The following is a 14,591-nucleotide window of genomic DNA, read 5'->3' as shown; positions in this document are numbered from 1 at the left end:
GGCCAACTAGCACGTACGTTCTGCACCTGCATGAGAGGAAATAAATCTCCATAGCAGCGGGCCACCATAGACTGTATTCATCATTCAGAAAGGGAAACCAGAAGACGGACAGGATGGATTTAAGATGCTAATTAGCCAGTTAGCACATTGACAACACAACGCGATTTCAATCACAGACTGGCTCCGATTCAACATGCTGAGTCATTTTAAAAAGCCAACAAGGGCCAACATCGCAGGACACACCACAAAAACTAGGGCATCTGAGGCTTACCAATGGCCCGACAATGACCAACAGCTGATTGTCGGCATGGTGTGTCAGGGCCCTTATCGGCCTACTGGACTGCATTCATGACTGCAAATGCATTGGGAAAAACAGAAACACCTCTCAATATAATTCAGTCCAGTACAACACCACTGCAGTACAATCTTTGGTTTGGCAAAACCAGGACGAAAGGAGGAGGCTTAATTGACCTTAACTTTCTTAATCACATTAACACAGGTTAGATATATATTTTTATTAACATGTCAATTTATGACTGTTGTGAAATTAAAGTGTAAAGTCAGGGCAAAACTATTTTTCATGAAGGAGTGACTTTGAGGCTTTACAGTATGTTATCTCTATTATTATTTCTTATTTTCTCAAGTTTTGTGGGGACAGTGTGACAACATATTTGCAACCCTGTAAAATGTGAAATTGTGTTATATTAGTAGATTTTTTTGCCACTATCACATTTTAGATATAAAGAAGAAATAAAGAAGGTCTGAAAAGTCACTAAGTCCAGCAAGTTGGCAACACTGTAAGCGTATGTGTGCGTCAGATGCTCGTGTGTGAGTAAGAGGGTGGGGATAGGTACATTTGCCACAACAGATTCATTGGTTGTATGAGCTCATAATTCATATTCATATGAAATATTTTGGCAGTAAAAAGACCCGTGGCTATCACCCAACAGCCAAGCCCTGAACACACCCCCGGCACACACTCATGAAGTTATTTTGACGTGCCACAGGTAATTTATTGATCAGATCAGGGGGTAAATTTAGAAAGTGGTAGGCCTAAAAAAAATGTAAAGTGGAAAATGCCAGTTGACAGTGTTGATCAGTCACTAATTTATTTCTCCCATTATTCATCCACTTGACATTATTCCCATTATACTGCTCTCTAAAATGATGAATATTATGAATATTCATTCGGCAGCTTTAAGTAGGAGTAGTGGAGATGTGGTGGCATTTTGTAAAAACTCAAAAACACAAGAATTTTTCCTCAGCGCATTAGTTTTGTCCTTGAAAGTGCTTCACAAAGTCAGCCCAAATTGAAGTGAACTGGAGTATGGATAAATAATAATTCACTGGCACTGATGGAGCAGTGCAACGTGAACTAAAATCTTCAGGGTAAACACAGTGGAGGTACAGCTTTGATGTGTCGCTTTGAGTGAATGAGTGCAGTGTTTGAGTGAATGAATGCAGTGTAGTTAAGATGCAGAAGGTCGATCAGGGATGAATGACAAAAAAGCTGCGAAAGTCAGTCTTAGATGAAAAAACTCTCATGTGCCAAAAGTTAATATAGCGACTTTTTTGGCAAAACATTGCTTTGTTTACTACTTTGGGATCAAGGCAATTATGGACAACTCTTCACAGCACTTTGTCAAATTAAAGTCAACTCTTTTGTGCATTTAAATAGGAATGTGTTTAATTTATATGCAAATTTTTGCTGTAATATAATGTTGTTGGGGACTGGCGACTTGAGCAAGCTGTGAGTCAACAAAAATGCATGTGGCCATTAAAGTAAATCAAGCCCTGGGCACAGCTGGTCATGTAGGCATGCAAACAAAGGATGTGCATCTATTTTGTCTTCCAAAAAAGCTGAATGTGAAGCACAACCCCATATACACACAGAAAGCAAAGCAACATGCAACTTCAGCAGAATCAGCCTTTTCCTCAGTCAAGCACTAATCTGCTTTTAAAAGCCTGATAGGTATCAGGATAAAAGTGCTCATTTACAGCATTAACTCTGGAGAGCTGGAGCACACAGGTCTGGTGCTGCTGCAGTGAAAAGTGCAGCTCTGTGACGGCTGCTCTCCCGCCGAGCTCCACCTCTGCATCAACTAGGCTGTAATGCTCCTTTCAGAACAAGCCTCTCAACAGAGCTAATGGACCAAGGGAGTGAGAGCCAGCCACACAGACACACAGATAACGACAAATAGAGACAAAGAAGGAGGTGACCCAAAGACTCAGCACGTCTGCTCTGAGCCCTGGTATCTGATTTGTTGTCTGTCCGCCTGTCCTCAGACCTCATACTACTCTCACATATGTTATCTCCCAGTTCCTTTTTCCCTGTATTTTCATCTCTGTTTCCCCTTTATCTTCCTTTCTCACGTCTGTCAGGCAATACAGGTTTAAAGTTTTGATGCGTTGATCTTTTTTGTTTGATCTTTATCCACCTTTATCTTAGACTTAAACTGAAGGCACTCAGATGCATAATAGTCACTTAAATATTTCATAGAAATACAATAAAAAGAATATATAGTGGAATACTTTTTCTTTATTTACAAAGGGACGGACTGCCACAAGTGCCCTTCTTACTGTATACATGCAGTTTGAATGTACAGTATGTAGCAGCCTAGCAGCTCCATTCACCAGGGATCTCATTTATACAACAGTGCGTAGGATCCATACTAAAAATGTACATATGAACAAAAACCAAAAATGGCGTGTGCCAAAAATTATTCAACAGTTTCTACAATCAGGCTTCCACCTCACCATCTGCATCGCCAATTTCCTTTCTCCAAAATGTTCCTATGCATGGGTCAAAGTTCAGCTATCAAGTTTGTTTTTATACATGGAGACTTTTGCATGGGAAGTGCTGTATACCTCTTTCAGACTTCGTTTTGTGCATACATGACATTTATAAATGAGATCCCATATTACTCTAAGGTCTATAGTCAGGCTGCCATCATGCACTGTTACATATATGTATACGAAAAGAAATGCAACACAATTTGCATGTAACCAAAGTAATCATGAGCCAGTAATTTGTGTATTAGCCACAGAAGTGGAAAGGCTACAATCACAGGACCAATGCGTTGGCAGGAGTGAAGAAGTAAGTCTGTGTAAAGGTTGTGGAGGTGGGTGGGTCAAACAACACAGGACTTTCCCCCAGGAGACCAGTGTTCTGACTGTGTGAAACCAAGTGAACTCTGAGTTACTTTCAAGGTACATCATCTCCATTGTTTTCATAAACCCAACCTACATAATTTGACGTGAATGAAGTAACTTTACTTTCAGTGCATAACATCACTCGAGGGGTGCTAGTTTGTTAGATAACATACAAACCGTCGTACAAGGATACGTTGCAGTAGTAAGATCAGACCCGTGATTACTGGTCTAATTAAGTCAAACAAAAGTCAGTTGTTTGATGGAAAATACTGTTTTGAATATTTTAAGAATTGTTAAAGTCATTAAAGTAATTTCTAAGCATCAGTACCCAACATTCTGTAACTTCAGCTTCTAAGTTTTGAGGATTTGCTTCTTTCTCTTTGTCTTAAAGAGAGTAAACAAGTAATTTGAGGACGTCACCTTGGACAAAATTCCAATTTTCACTACAGTCTGACAAACAAACTGTCAGTTATTTGACTAAACTTTTCAATCTTGTATGATTATACAAAGAAATAAAGCATGAAACCCTCACACCATGAAGAAAAGTCTATTTTAGAATTTTTGTGTCTGCTCTACCCCATGCCATCTCATGTAGCTTGTGCCCCCTACATATATGTACACTGTATGTCAAGCGGCATAACAGAAACTACGGTCAGTTGTGGATTAAACAGCCATCAGAAGTAGACTCGTCTGTCTTTCCTTGGAGAGAGATCCTTCCTCAGTTGCTCTTCTTGAGATTTCCCTCCATTTTTATTTATTCTTGCTGTTAAAGGGTTTTTTGGGGGGGGAGTTTTTCCTTACTGCGCGGGCCCAAGGACAGAGGGTGTCATATCCTGCAATGCCCCCTGAGGCAAATTGTTATTTGTGCTATATGGGGCACTAAATAATTTTTACTTCTTGAAAAAGATCTGTTGGTTTTTAGCGAGAAAATTAAAGTTCTCCATGTGTGGCCCTGCTGTTTTTTAATTAGAGTGTAAAGTCAGCAATAGTTCTTTCCTTGTGCAATCATATTTACATAATCATATTGCCAAGAGTATCTCATCAGACAGATGTTCATATGTTTAATTTTACCGTGGCTTATTATCAGAGGAAACCCTGCAAATGCTGCAGAAGCCGAGGCTTGTGCACGATCTGAAACGGCATTCCTGAAGTGTTAACCAAAGACATCAACAAAGATTCAGAGGATGCTTCAGAATGTCATTTTGACAATTTGCTTCTCTGTCAATTCTAAAGAAATGTTTTATTTCAGTGAAACAACAACAACATTCACACAAGCAGGCCCACACTAACAGAACAGAGCAAAACATAAAGAGGGAAAAATAGACATCTGACCTCTAAGCAAACGCAGTTCTTTAAAAACCAGTCTCTATCTTTCCAGAGAAGCCACCCTCATGCTACACATTTGTTCTGCTGACTTTACAAAGCTTACGTCTTGCTTATTCACAGGTATGACTCATGTGTTTTTGAGGAGAAACAAAAACCTAATCAAATATAGAAAAGGGCTGGCAGCTGACATAACAGAGTGCGTAGACGGGGTAATAAAACGGTGAAGTAATTATCATTGACCTCACAGTCTTCTTAGTTAATTGGCGTGCAGACCCTGAAGGACTGCAGTTACAGGACAGGGAAGATGGAGAGAGGAATGGGCAGCAGTGGAACAAGGTTACAAAGAGAAAAGACGGGGAGAGGGGAGAGGCGAGCTGAGGAAAAGAAAAGGTATGAAAAGAGAGTGGAATTGGAGATACGGCGAGGTCAAAATGAGCAGGTGAGACAAGCTGAGATGCACAGAAGGGTGAAATTGTGTGGAGGTAACAGAAAGTGATAAGGTAAAGAAGCTTGTGCATCATGCATCTTGCTGTGCTCAGCTCGGTGGACAGAAAAGCACACACTTACATCTGCATGCCGTGGACTTGAGCAGATGCACGGACAGAAATAGCTCTGGTGAGGTAAAAGAAGGATACGAGTCCAGCTAGGGCAGGATGGAAGCAGTAGCATCTCTGCACTCAACTTTGTTTGGCTGTGGTAGACATTTTGAGACTTCTAATGTGTCCTGGTGGTTTGCTTTCTCATCAAATATTCAGCTTTTTTTGTTTTTGTCTTATAACCTGGGCTTCACAGAAAACTCTTCCTGGAGATGGCTGTGCATGCTCACACCGGCTGACTTGCTCGAGCCGAGCTCCGTGTGACGGTGTGAATTTGTTATATGTTGTTAAGTGTTTATTCACAACCTCCCGACCTCAGCCCAAGGGGATTTGTGGAAGCTGCTGCCAGTGTGGCGTACAGTATATCACTTAAATTACATATACGTGGCCAACACATACAGTGTGACCTTGATATTGAGTTAGTGTGTATGAATTGCCCTTTTACTCAATGAGGCGTGGTGTTATGTGCTGTTTTTTCACGCCATATAATTCTGCAACAAAGGCAGGGATATAAATATAAAATATAGACTGACAATGAAAAAACAAAAGAAGCATTACTGGCATGAGATGTGGAGATAGAGGATAAACAGAGGAGAGCAATGCAGAAATAAGGCAATCATCTCTCACTCCTTTGCTTTCCCTTGCACACACAGATTCTGGCCTGCCATTTATCACTATCATATTGATGATTTGTACCTCCTCATCAAAACATCAGCTGACAGTAAGGGGCCCATTACAGATGCCAGTGGGCCACCTGTCCTCCATGGGGCTAGTAAGCGAAGGCAGCGTGAGTTTAAACTTCAGCTAAGCGTAATGAAGTTTGACAGTGCTAAGCAGCCAGGCTTCCTCATTAGGCGTCCCAGTGCCAGCTTGCCGTGGTCAGGGTCTCTCCTCTTGGCTTTCTCTTTCATCTCCTAGCTGCAGAAGCACAAAGCCCGGCGGTCTCCTCATTAAACAGGCTTATTGCATTAATTCAGCCCAACATAACACACTGAGCTGGAGCTGTTCCAAATCACCCCCCCCAATTCTGTTTTTTTTTTTTTTTTTTTTGCGAACAGGAAGCCAGCTGCTTCGACCACTGGGTTCAACTGAGCAGACTGATGTTTGGCAACGTTTGGACCTCTTTCAGATGATGGAGGCCTCGGCTCACACTGGATGACATTAGCTCACAGTTACAGTGACAAAAAGCTGCCAGCAGCTGAACTACTGACCCCGATAACATTCAAACACCCCTCAACACCCCCGACTCGACCACACAAACACTCACACACCTGTTGGCAGAAGATAAACTGCTGGTCGTACAAAAAGACATTTGATTTGGCTGCGCTGTAGCAATAGGTGTACATTTAAGGTTGGACACAGGGGACACACTCCCCTCGATATTTAGAACATACATTTGCCCCCCTGAATAAAAACATGAAAGTAGCAGAGAACTTTTACTCTGACAGAATTAAAGACATTAATACCATACACTGATGCAGAAAAGGCCCAATTTGCCAGTGGAGGACCCCCCAAACCATATGTACCTTCACCAGTGCTGAAATGAAACCTACACCCTTGATTGAGGCTATGCTCTGATACCCCTTTTTCACCAAAATTAGCACGTGTACCTGGATCTTTTAAACAAGGGAAACATGCCGAAAATAGGCGATAAACTCCTTTCTCATTGCTAGTAGACAACAGCTGTGTACATGGCTCTGCAGCAGACAAGCACGCCTTTCTGTGTGGGGGATTTTTTTGTTTGTTTGTTTGTTTGTTTTTGGTGTGTCACGTTTGACTAGAGAGCAGGTCAGAGAACAGTAGCAGCATAAAACACTGTGGAAACTTTGTGGTGTTTACTTCTTTTTATATATCTCTTACTTATTTAGTTTCTCTTTCAAACTCAGTGCAGACTAATTTGGAGTGATGTTTAAGCACCGCTTGGGTTGAGATGGATGGTATTTTTTTGTGATGCACCATTGCATCTCGCCAGTAAAGGATTGTTGTGTTTCCATCAATGCTGATCAGAGCCAAAGTCAATAAATTCCCATAACTACTGCAAAGTCATTTGACCCAGGTGTGAATGCTGATTGTAACCTTTCCCGTTACATTAAAAAGCCAGATGTTAGTGTTTTTTGTGCACGGGGAATAAGACTTTAGATGCTATAATACCAGCATTATTATGTATTTCATTTATGAATCTATTTTATGTGATCATGCAATCTCATTTGCAAATACTGCATGATATTATCCAGTCACATTCAACCATAATTTTTGACCAATTATGCAAAGAGATGTGCACTTTTCAGAAGTTTCAGCTGCATACATGTGCACTTTTGTTGGGGTGATATATTAAGAGAAAGGGTTAGGATGGAAACAAAGAGCCACATTGATGTATAATCATCAATGTACCAATGTCTCTATATTGTTATATAAAGCAAAGACTGGCTTCAGGCACAATGCATGCTCCTAATATAAACAAATGGACTGCTACCGAGAAAATTAGAGAACACACAACTCAAACTAAAAATGCACCAATCCAACTTTTTCTTTCTTGACACCGAGTCCCATAACTTAACTCACTGTATACTTCACTGTGTGGAACTCATTGGGATCACTTTTATGTGAGGTAACGTCAGACCAAAGACTGTGGGATCACTGAAAAGTGCCACGACTGGATGAATGATAGAGGAAACAATTTGATGATACTGACAAAGCACTGGATTGGTTACATCATTGCCAGTATCTGATCCACTTATTAAGGTTGGTATCAGGCATGGGCGGATTATCAGACAATGGGCCCCTGGGCACAGCTGTGCAAAAGGCCCCACTACTTCTCCTACACAGGAGCAAGACACAGACTTTGAGGTGGTTTTGCCTCTTTTTTTGTTGCTGTTTTGCATCTTTCTTTAGTTGCTGTGCATCCTTCATGGTTTTCTGTCTCTTTGAGGTAATTTTGTAGTTTTTTTTTTTGCTCTCTTTTGTCTCTTTGAGGTTGTTTTCCCCATTTTTGTCATTATTCGGTGCCTCTTTGGAGTTCCCTTTCATCTCTTTGTGGCCTTTTAGTGTCTCTTTTTGGTAATTTTGAGCCTCTCTCTGGTTGGTAATTTGAGTGACATGTTGTCTGGAAGGCCAGGGACCTGTGGAGTAATCCATCCATGGTATCAGGCCTATGTAGTCTGATCGGAGGTTCCTAATTGGAGCCTGCTGTCACTTCCAAATTGACCACCAGGTTTTCTGATACACGTTTTGTAAGGGTAAGGTGATGATTAAACACATGCAGTTATCATTTCAATGAGGAAGCAAGCTATTATAAAATGTGAAAGTTCATCAGTTTCAGATATTGTGACTTTTCATTCTGCTGTACTGAGTTTGGACAATTGAGAGAAACAGAACTAAGGTTTGTATCTGTCCTTCAGGAAGTAAGGACCTCAGGTTTAGCTGAGTTAAAACAAACGTGTGATCATAACATAATGGTATGATTTGGCAAGGCTTTTTTGGATTGGATGGAAGTCTGTCTTTTGGCAGACAACCAATCACCATGACTTTCTTTGTCTCTGGAAAAAAAAACCTTGTTGGAGACTTTTCTATGTGCAAGGTCTGTTTTTGTCTCCTGGTAATTACAATAATTTCACTTGAAGTCTAATGGTGTTTTGTGTGTCTATTGATTCTGTGACTGAGTGTTTTACAGAGCAGTTTTCCATGACAATGCAAACACAAGGCAGCAGCTAACAGTTATTTCTTGCACTGCATCCACTTTTCATAATGTCTGATGTGATTTGTGGCTCTTGTAGTGTGTGTTTTGTTGTTCAGTTGAATGTTATCTTGTGTAGTTGTATTTCTGCGTTATTTTTCTTACAATAAAGTGAAATCTTACATCGTGTCAGCGTTTAAGTTGTGAATGGTTTGTGATAGTCTGGCAACCTGTCCAGGGTGTACCCCGTCTCTTACCCACTGTCAGCTGGGATAGGCTCCAGCACACCCACGACCCCACAGAAAATGAGTGAATGAATGAATGGTTTGTTAATGTTAGTAATATTTGTAAATGCAAGGAGAGTATAACAGGGAAAGTCTCACATGATTTTATGTAGATATTTTGAAGTACACCTGTAGCTTATACAGTTAATAAGTATGTGATTGACTGTAAATACACCAGCAATGTCCCCAGCATCACTTCAGCACCATGGACAGCAGTGTTGGCTGACAGCTCCAGGAGTGATCCTGGACACGGTCTGCTTATCTTCACTTTGGCTGCTCATATTGGCAGTTCATTTATCTAATCAAGTGATCAATCAAATTCAAATCAGCCCTAGTTTAAGGGTTGACAAAAAGGTATCATGCAAAGGACCCTATACAGAAAGAATTAGGCCCCCAAATGTCATGTTCAGGACCCAACACTGATTTATTTTCATTTAGAAAATATTTATAGCATGTGACAGTGTAGCTGGGTAGCATGTATACATGCCCTTCCTTCATGTAGTGAATACAGTGACAATAAATCCTCTAAGTACCGTTCAAGGTCCCCTCCAGCCCCTGCACCCCGCCGTAGGAAGCACCGACAGGCACTTACCTGATGCTGCTTGCATCCAGCCGCAGATCTTGTACACGGTGGAGGTGCTGAGCAGGAAGAAGAGACTGAAGCAGCCGATGCAGGTGACGACCAGCATCATGGACATCCCAATGAAGAAGGAGGCGGCCTTGAACGCGGTGGAGGGGATCGCGGCGAACTCGGTGAAGCTGCCCTGGCAGGCCAGCTCTCTGGAGATCCCGTCTCCGACGCAATAGTGAAAAAGGCCGAAGTAGCCGGCCTGCGGCGTATCCACGCCATCCCCAATCCAATAGGGCTGTGAGAAGATGGTCACATTAACAATGCCGAACAGGATAGTGAAGATGGCCCATAAAAGTCCGATGACACGGGAGTTGCGGACGTAATTGGTCTGGTACAATTTCGCAGCTTCTGCAGATGGTAGCATTGATGCGGCAGATCCAGGTATCATTTTATGCAATCCCGAAGACTAAATGAATGTTGCTGTCTGCCCGAGCACAAAGCGAGGACTTGGCATGTATCGCACGAACCGTTTTTTCTTACAGAATCATCACCGCCAACCAGAAAATCAAAACAGCGAGCGCACGCGGAGGATCTATGCCCGTGCAACTGCAACACAGCAACATCTGTCAGGCGCGATCAAGTCATGACGTCGCATCCTAAAGCCAGGCGGTGAACCGAGTGAGGAGCGAGAAGCGGAGTGCTTGAACCCTGGATATGAGCGATAACTGTGAGGAGTCAACGACTGCAGCTGCACGAACAGGCTCCGTCCCTCTCTTGCTCCGTCTAGCCGTCAGACGTGCACATCGCTGCCGCACCGTGTCGCTCACTGATGCCCTTGGAAGACAAATGTATTATTCACCCCGACGGCTTCCACACAGCATCAAATATATCCTTACAAGCCCAAACAAAAACAGCAACAGCCTACAACAAGCGGGTTGTGTTACGCATCTGAACGGGGTCGCATCCAGCAACACATTACAGGCCTGTACTTACAAATTAACGCAGCCAACCATAATAACCATTCACAGGATACGACGCCTCCCCAGGGTCGTTAAACGGGAATTTATTCTCCGGTTTATGACAGCATCACCGGGCTGCCAGTGATGCTGGGAGTCAGAGAGGGAGGGAGGGAGGGGCACAGACGGTACAGACGCAGAGGCAGATCGTAATGTGCGTGTCTGTCCGTGCAAACACAAGCACACACCTTCTGGATAGCGCTGCGTCAATGATCACCGAGCTGACGACATGTATTAAATATGCAGAGGAAATAGGAGTTGAATGCTGTCAAATCAACCCTTCCCACAGGATAACAACAACCTCCGCCTGGATGTGTGGCGAGCGGTCCTTGTGTCAGCGTTACCTGCCGCGTTAAAGACGCAGCCAACACTGCTCGGCTTCATGAGGCGCGCTGCTCTCTTGCCAGGAGGTTATGTAACACTTCATGAAACTGCATATGGTGGCCTGAAAAAGCACAGGCTAAACACACTGCACAGTATGAGATGAAAAGGCTACTTATCATTTATCTTTTGCTTCGAAGTAAATTAATGAGCACTGTCTGCTTTATCAAAATTCTCGGTTCCAAAGTCATGACTGTCCTTTCCCAAGAGAAGAAGATGAAAACAAATCATCATATGAGGCAAATAATACTTTTCCACTATTAGTAATAGTGGTTGTTGTTGTTTTCACAAGACACAAGAATGAGGAAGGTATTTACTCATTATTTATTCATCTCTTTATTGCCATCAGTTTTGTGTATGTAGGCTATGTGTATCTGACAGGTGAAGTGAATAACTTTGGTTGTTTTGTTCCAGTGCATTGTTCTGCTGGGAAACCTTTGGTTCTGGCATTCATGTGGATACCATCTGACATGTTCCACCCACTTAAACACAGTTGCAGACCAAGTACCCCCCCTCATGGCAACAGTAGGCTACTCCCCAATGGCAGTGCCCCCCCCAGCAGGATAATGCACCATATAATAATACAAACATCGCTCAGGAACGGCCCGAGAAATGTGACCCCAAAGTGTCAACCTGGCCTCCAAATTCCCCAGATCCCAATCTGAATGAGCATCTGTGGCATGTGCCATTAACCCACCTCACAACCCACTGGTCTAAATGGTTCTGCCGCCAATGCACTGGTGCCAGACACCGCAGGACACTCCCAGAGATCCTGTGTCCATGTCTCGACAGGTCAGAGCCAAGTCCGATCCAAGGAGGCCCCACCTTGAGCAGACTGGGACCTGGGAAATTTAGAAGCCAGGTCGACACCTTGAGCTCTTTGTCACGCTCCACAGGCCCTTTCTAAACAGTTTTTGTAGTGTGGCATGCTGCTTTTTTCTGCTGGGGGGGGGGATACTTGGTCTGCAATGGTGTTTGAGTGAGTGGAACATGTCAGGTGGTATCCACATGAATGCCAGAACCAAAGGGTTCCCAACAGAATAATGTACTCTAACAAAATAATCAAAGTTATTCACTTCACCTGTCAGTGGTTTGAATGTTTTGGCTGATCGGTGTATATTGTGTATATATAGCCTACATAGTTTGATAAAATAAAACATATCTGTCATGATTGGGCAGGATATAAAGATGAGATTATTTTTTGAATTTCTATTTTCTAAGTATTTTTGTAATTATTTATATATCATGCTGTAAGACAAATATTATTGTAATTAATGTAATATATTAGAATAGGTCTAGGAGAGCGGGGCGTTGGTGGCTTAGTGGATAGAGCAGGTGCCCCATGTACAAGGCTCTTGCTGCAGCAGCCCGGGTTCGACTCCAGCCTGTGGCCCTTTGCTGCATGTCATTCCCTCTCTCTCTCTTTCTCTCCCCCTTTCACACTGACGCTGTCCTATCAACTAAAGGCAAAAACACCAGAAAAAAAAAGTCTAGGAGAATTAATTATGGTACAGCTTTACAGTGATGGGGAGCTACATAATTGATTATAATTAATATATGAAGAAGGGGTGGGAATAAATAAGTTTGTACTTTCTCTTACTCCCACTTTAGTAACCTATTTTTTTCTTTGTTTGTCTACCACTGTGTGACTATTTATTTGCAATTTACATGTTTGAAATAACTACTACTAACTGATTAACTAACTAACTAACTAACTAACTAACTAGACAAGACACCAGTAACTGTTGCAGTGGTCTGGAATTTCGAAAGGACACACAGGAGACTGATTAAAAGCCCCAAAATGAATCAGTTAATACGAGAATTAAACTATTACAGAGGCCCAAACTTTTGTTTGGTATGCCTTTTTTAATTTCTGCTAGCTATTTGGGATCAGTAGAATCTGATGAGCATAAAAACTAAACATTGTCAATGATAATTAAGTCCCAGTGTCCTTAAACGAGACGGTAATAAAGTCCCAGTGTCATCAAAAGAGTACCTCCTAATCATCTTGGACCTTGTCTACTTTTGTGTCTGACTTGGCAGAGATGGCTGCCATCTTGGTTTTACATAGATTAGTGTATTGCGCTCTTACTACCACTAAATGGCACAAAATGTGTCTGCAAACAAGGACAACAGGTCTAAGTTAAGTAGAATGTATGAAGTATGACGTATAAGGTCAAGTAAACCCAAAATGTGATGTCCTCAGATAAGTTGAGGACACAGGGTCTCAGGAGAATATAAATGGTTAATGAGACCTTACATCACCCCTGTCAAAGTGAATCAGTGGTCCGCTGACATCCCAGACTCTTGTTTGAAATGTCTGGAAAAAAAAGGTACTCTGTTTTACTGTGTATGGCACTGTCCACAATTTTAAAAATACTGGGAAATATTTGTTGAGAGACTGATGAGGTGCCTCACAGAGCAAAGATAGGCCTCTGTGAACTTTATCCAAATAACTTCATTTTTGGTTCATAACAGTTAACTTTGGACTCCTGCGGGTTAGGGGGACAATAGCTTTATCTTGGACAAAAATGGATGTACCTTTGATAAATGTTTGAGTGAGGGAGGTGGCATTTTGTATTGTATTGGAGAGACTTACTTCATATCCAAAGGGAGGGCAGGAGAATTTAAAAAAGTATGGAATCCTTTATTGGAGTATCTTGGATGTCAAGATGCACAGTCACTTTAAAATTGCTGTGTTTTTTTTTTTCTCTTATTTGAGGTGTCTCTTATTTTCATTTCATTACATTTAATTTAATTTAATTTAATTTAATTTAATTTAATTTTATTATTTTATTCTATTTTATTTTCTATGTTATAAAATATAATATAATATATAATATTTTTTATTTTATTGGAAAAATTAAATCAAAATGTAAAATTAAATCACAATATTGTTAAAGGAAAATCTGTTGCAATAGGGAAACAAAAGAATATTCAGCATCTTGCATAAAGCGTACACTGTACACACAATCTTTGTCTCCTTTTTCAAGCTCTGTAATTAAATTCTGCCACAAAACAGACAACTACAAACACAACTTAAATGTTATTGTCATGCAACCACAAGATGACACAAGAGATTAAGGATATTTTGGTAAAAATATTAATCTTAACTCATCATATCATGAGCAATAAACTCCTAAATCACATTACAAACAAAGGCTGTCCTTCTAAAGCTTATATTAAACCTATACATTCCTATGGTTGTGTAACTAAACATAACCATGCACATTACCATTTTTGATTTTTCGTTAAGTTCTACCAAACCAATTTTTTACCACAAACTTTTGCAGTAGTGCCATTATAACTGGTCAGTTTAATGACCAATTGTTGGTTAAATGCATTGAATCCTCATTATTTCTCACTATACAGATACTGCTCTGTAACACTTTGATTCAGTCTGTGGTCTTATTTCTGTGTCACATGCTTTGTCCTTACTTTGCCCTCTTGATAGCTACTCTGCCTGATGCCAGTTGCTCATGGATTAGCGCTCAGAGGATTTACTGTTAGAGTTCAACGCTGATTTTGTAAAGCACAGATGGAATGGAGTTCATTCATCAAAATGAGAAGAGGCGGAAGACTCTGTGTGTG

General features: G+C 41.3%; 1 protein-coding gene across 1 annotated transcript in view; it reads right to left on the bottom strand.

Moving 5' to 3' along the window:
* The window catches only part of LOC117262836 (LHFPL tetraspan subfamily member 3 protein-like), a 45,564-nt gene extending 34,640 nt beyond the window's left edge, over positions 1 to 10,924 (bottom strand). The window contains exon 1 of the mRNA XM_033635993.2: positions 9,625 to 10,924. Coding sequence (XP_033491884.1) covers positions 9,625 to 10,051 — 427 coding nt within the window. The 5' untranslated portion in view covers positions 10,052 to 10,924. The remainder of the gene's footprint in view (positions 1 to 9,624) is intronic.
* Between the last annotated feature and the right edge of the window lie 3,667 nt (positions 10,925 to 14,591).

Source organism: Epinephelus lanceolatus, chromosome 5 (genome assembly GCF_041903045.1).
Source record: "Epinephelus lanceolatus isolate andai-2023 chromosome 5, ASM4190304v1, whole genome shotgun sequence".
Taxonomy (NCBI): Eukaryota; Metazoa; Chordata; class Actinopteri; order Perciformes; family Serranidae; genus Epinephelus; species Epinephelus lanceolatus.
This window is presented reverse-complemented; position numbering and strand designations above follow the sequence as displayed.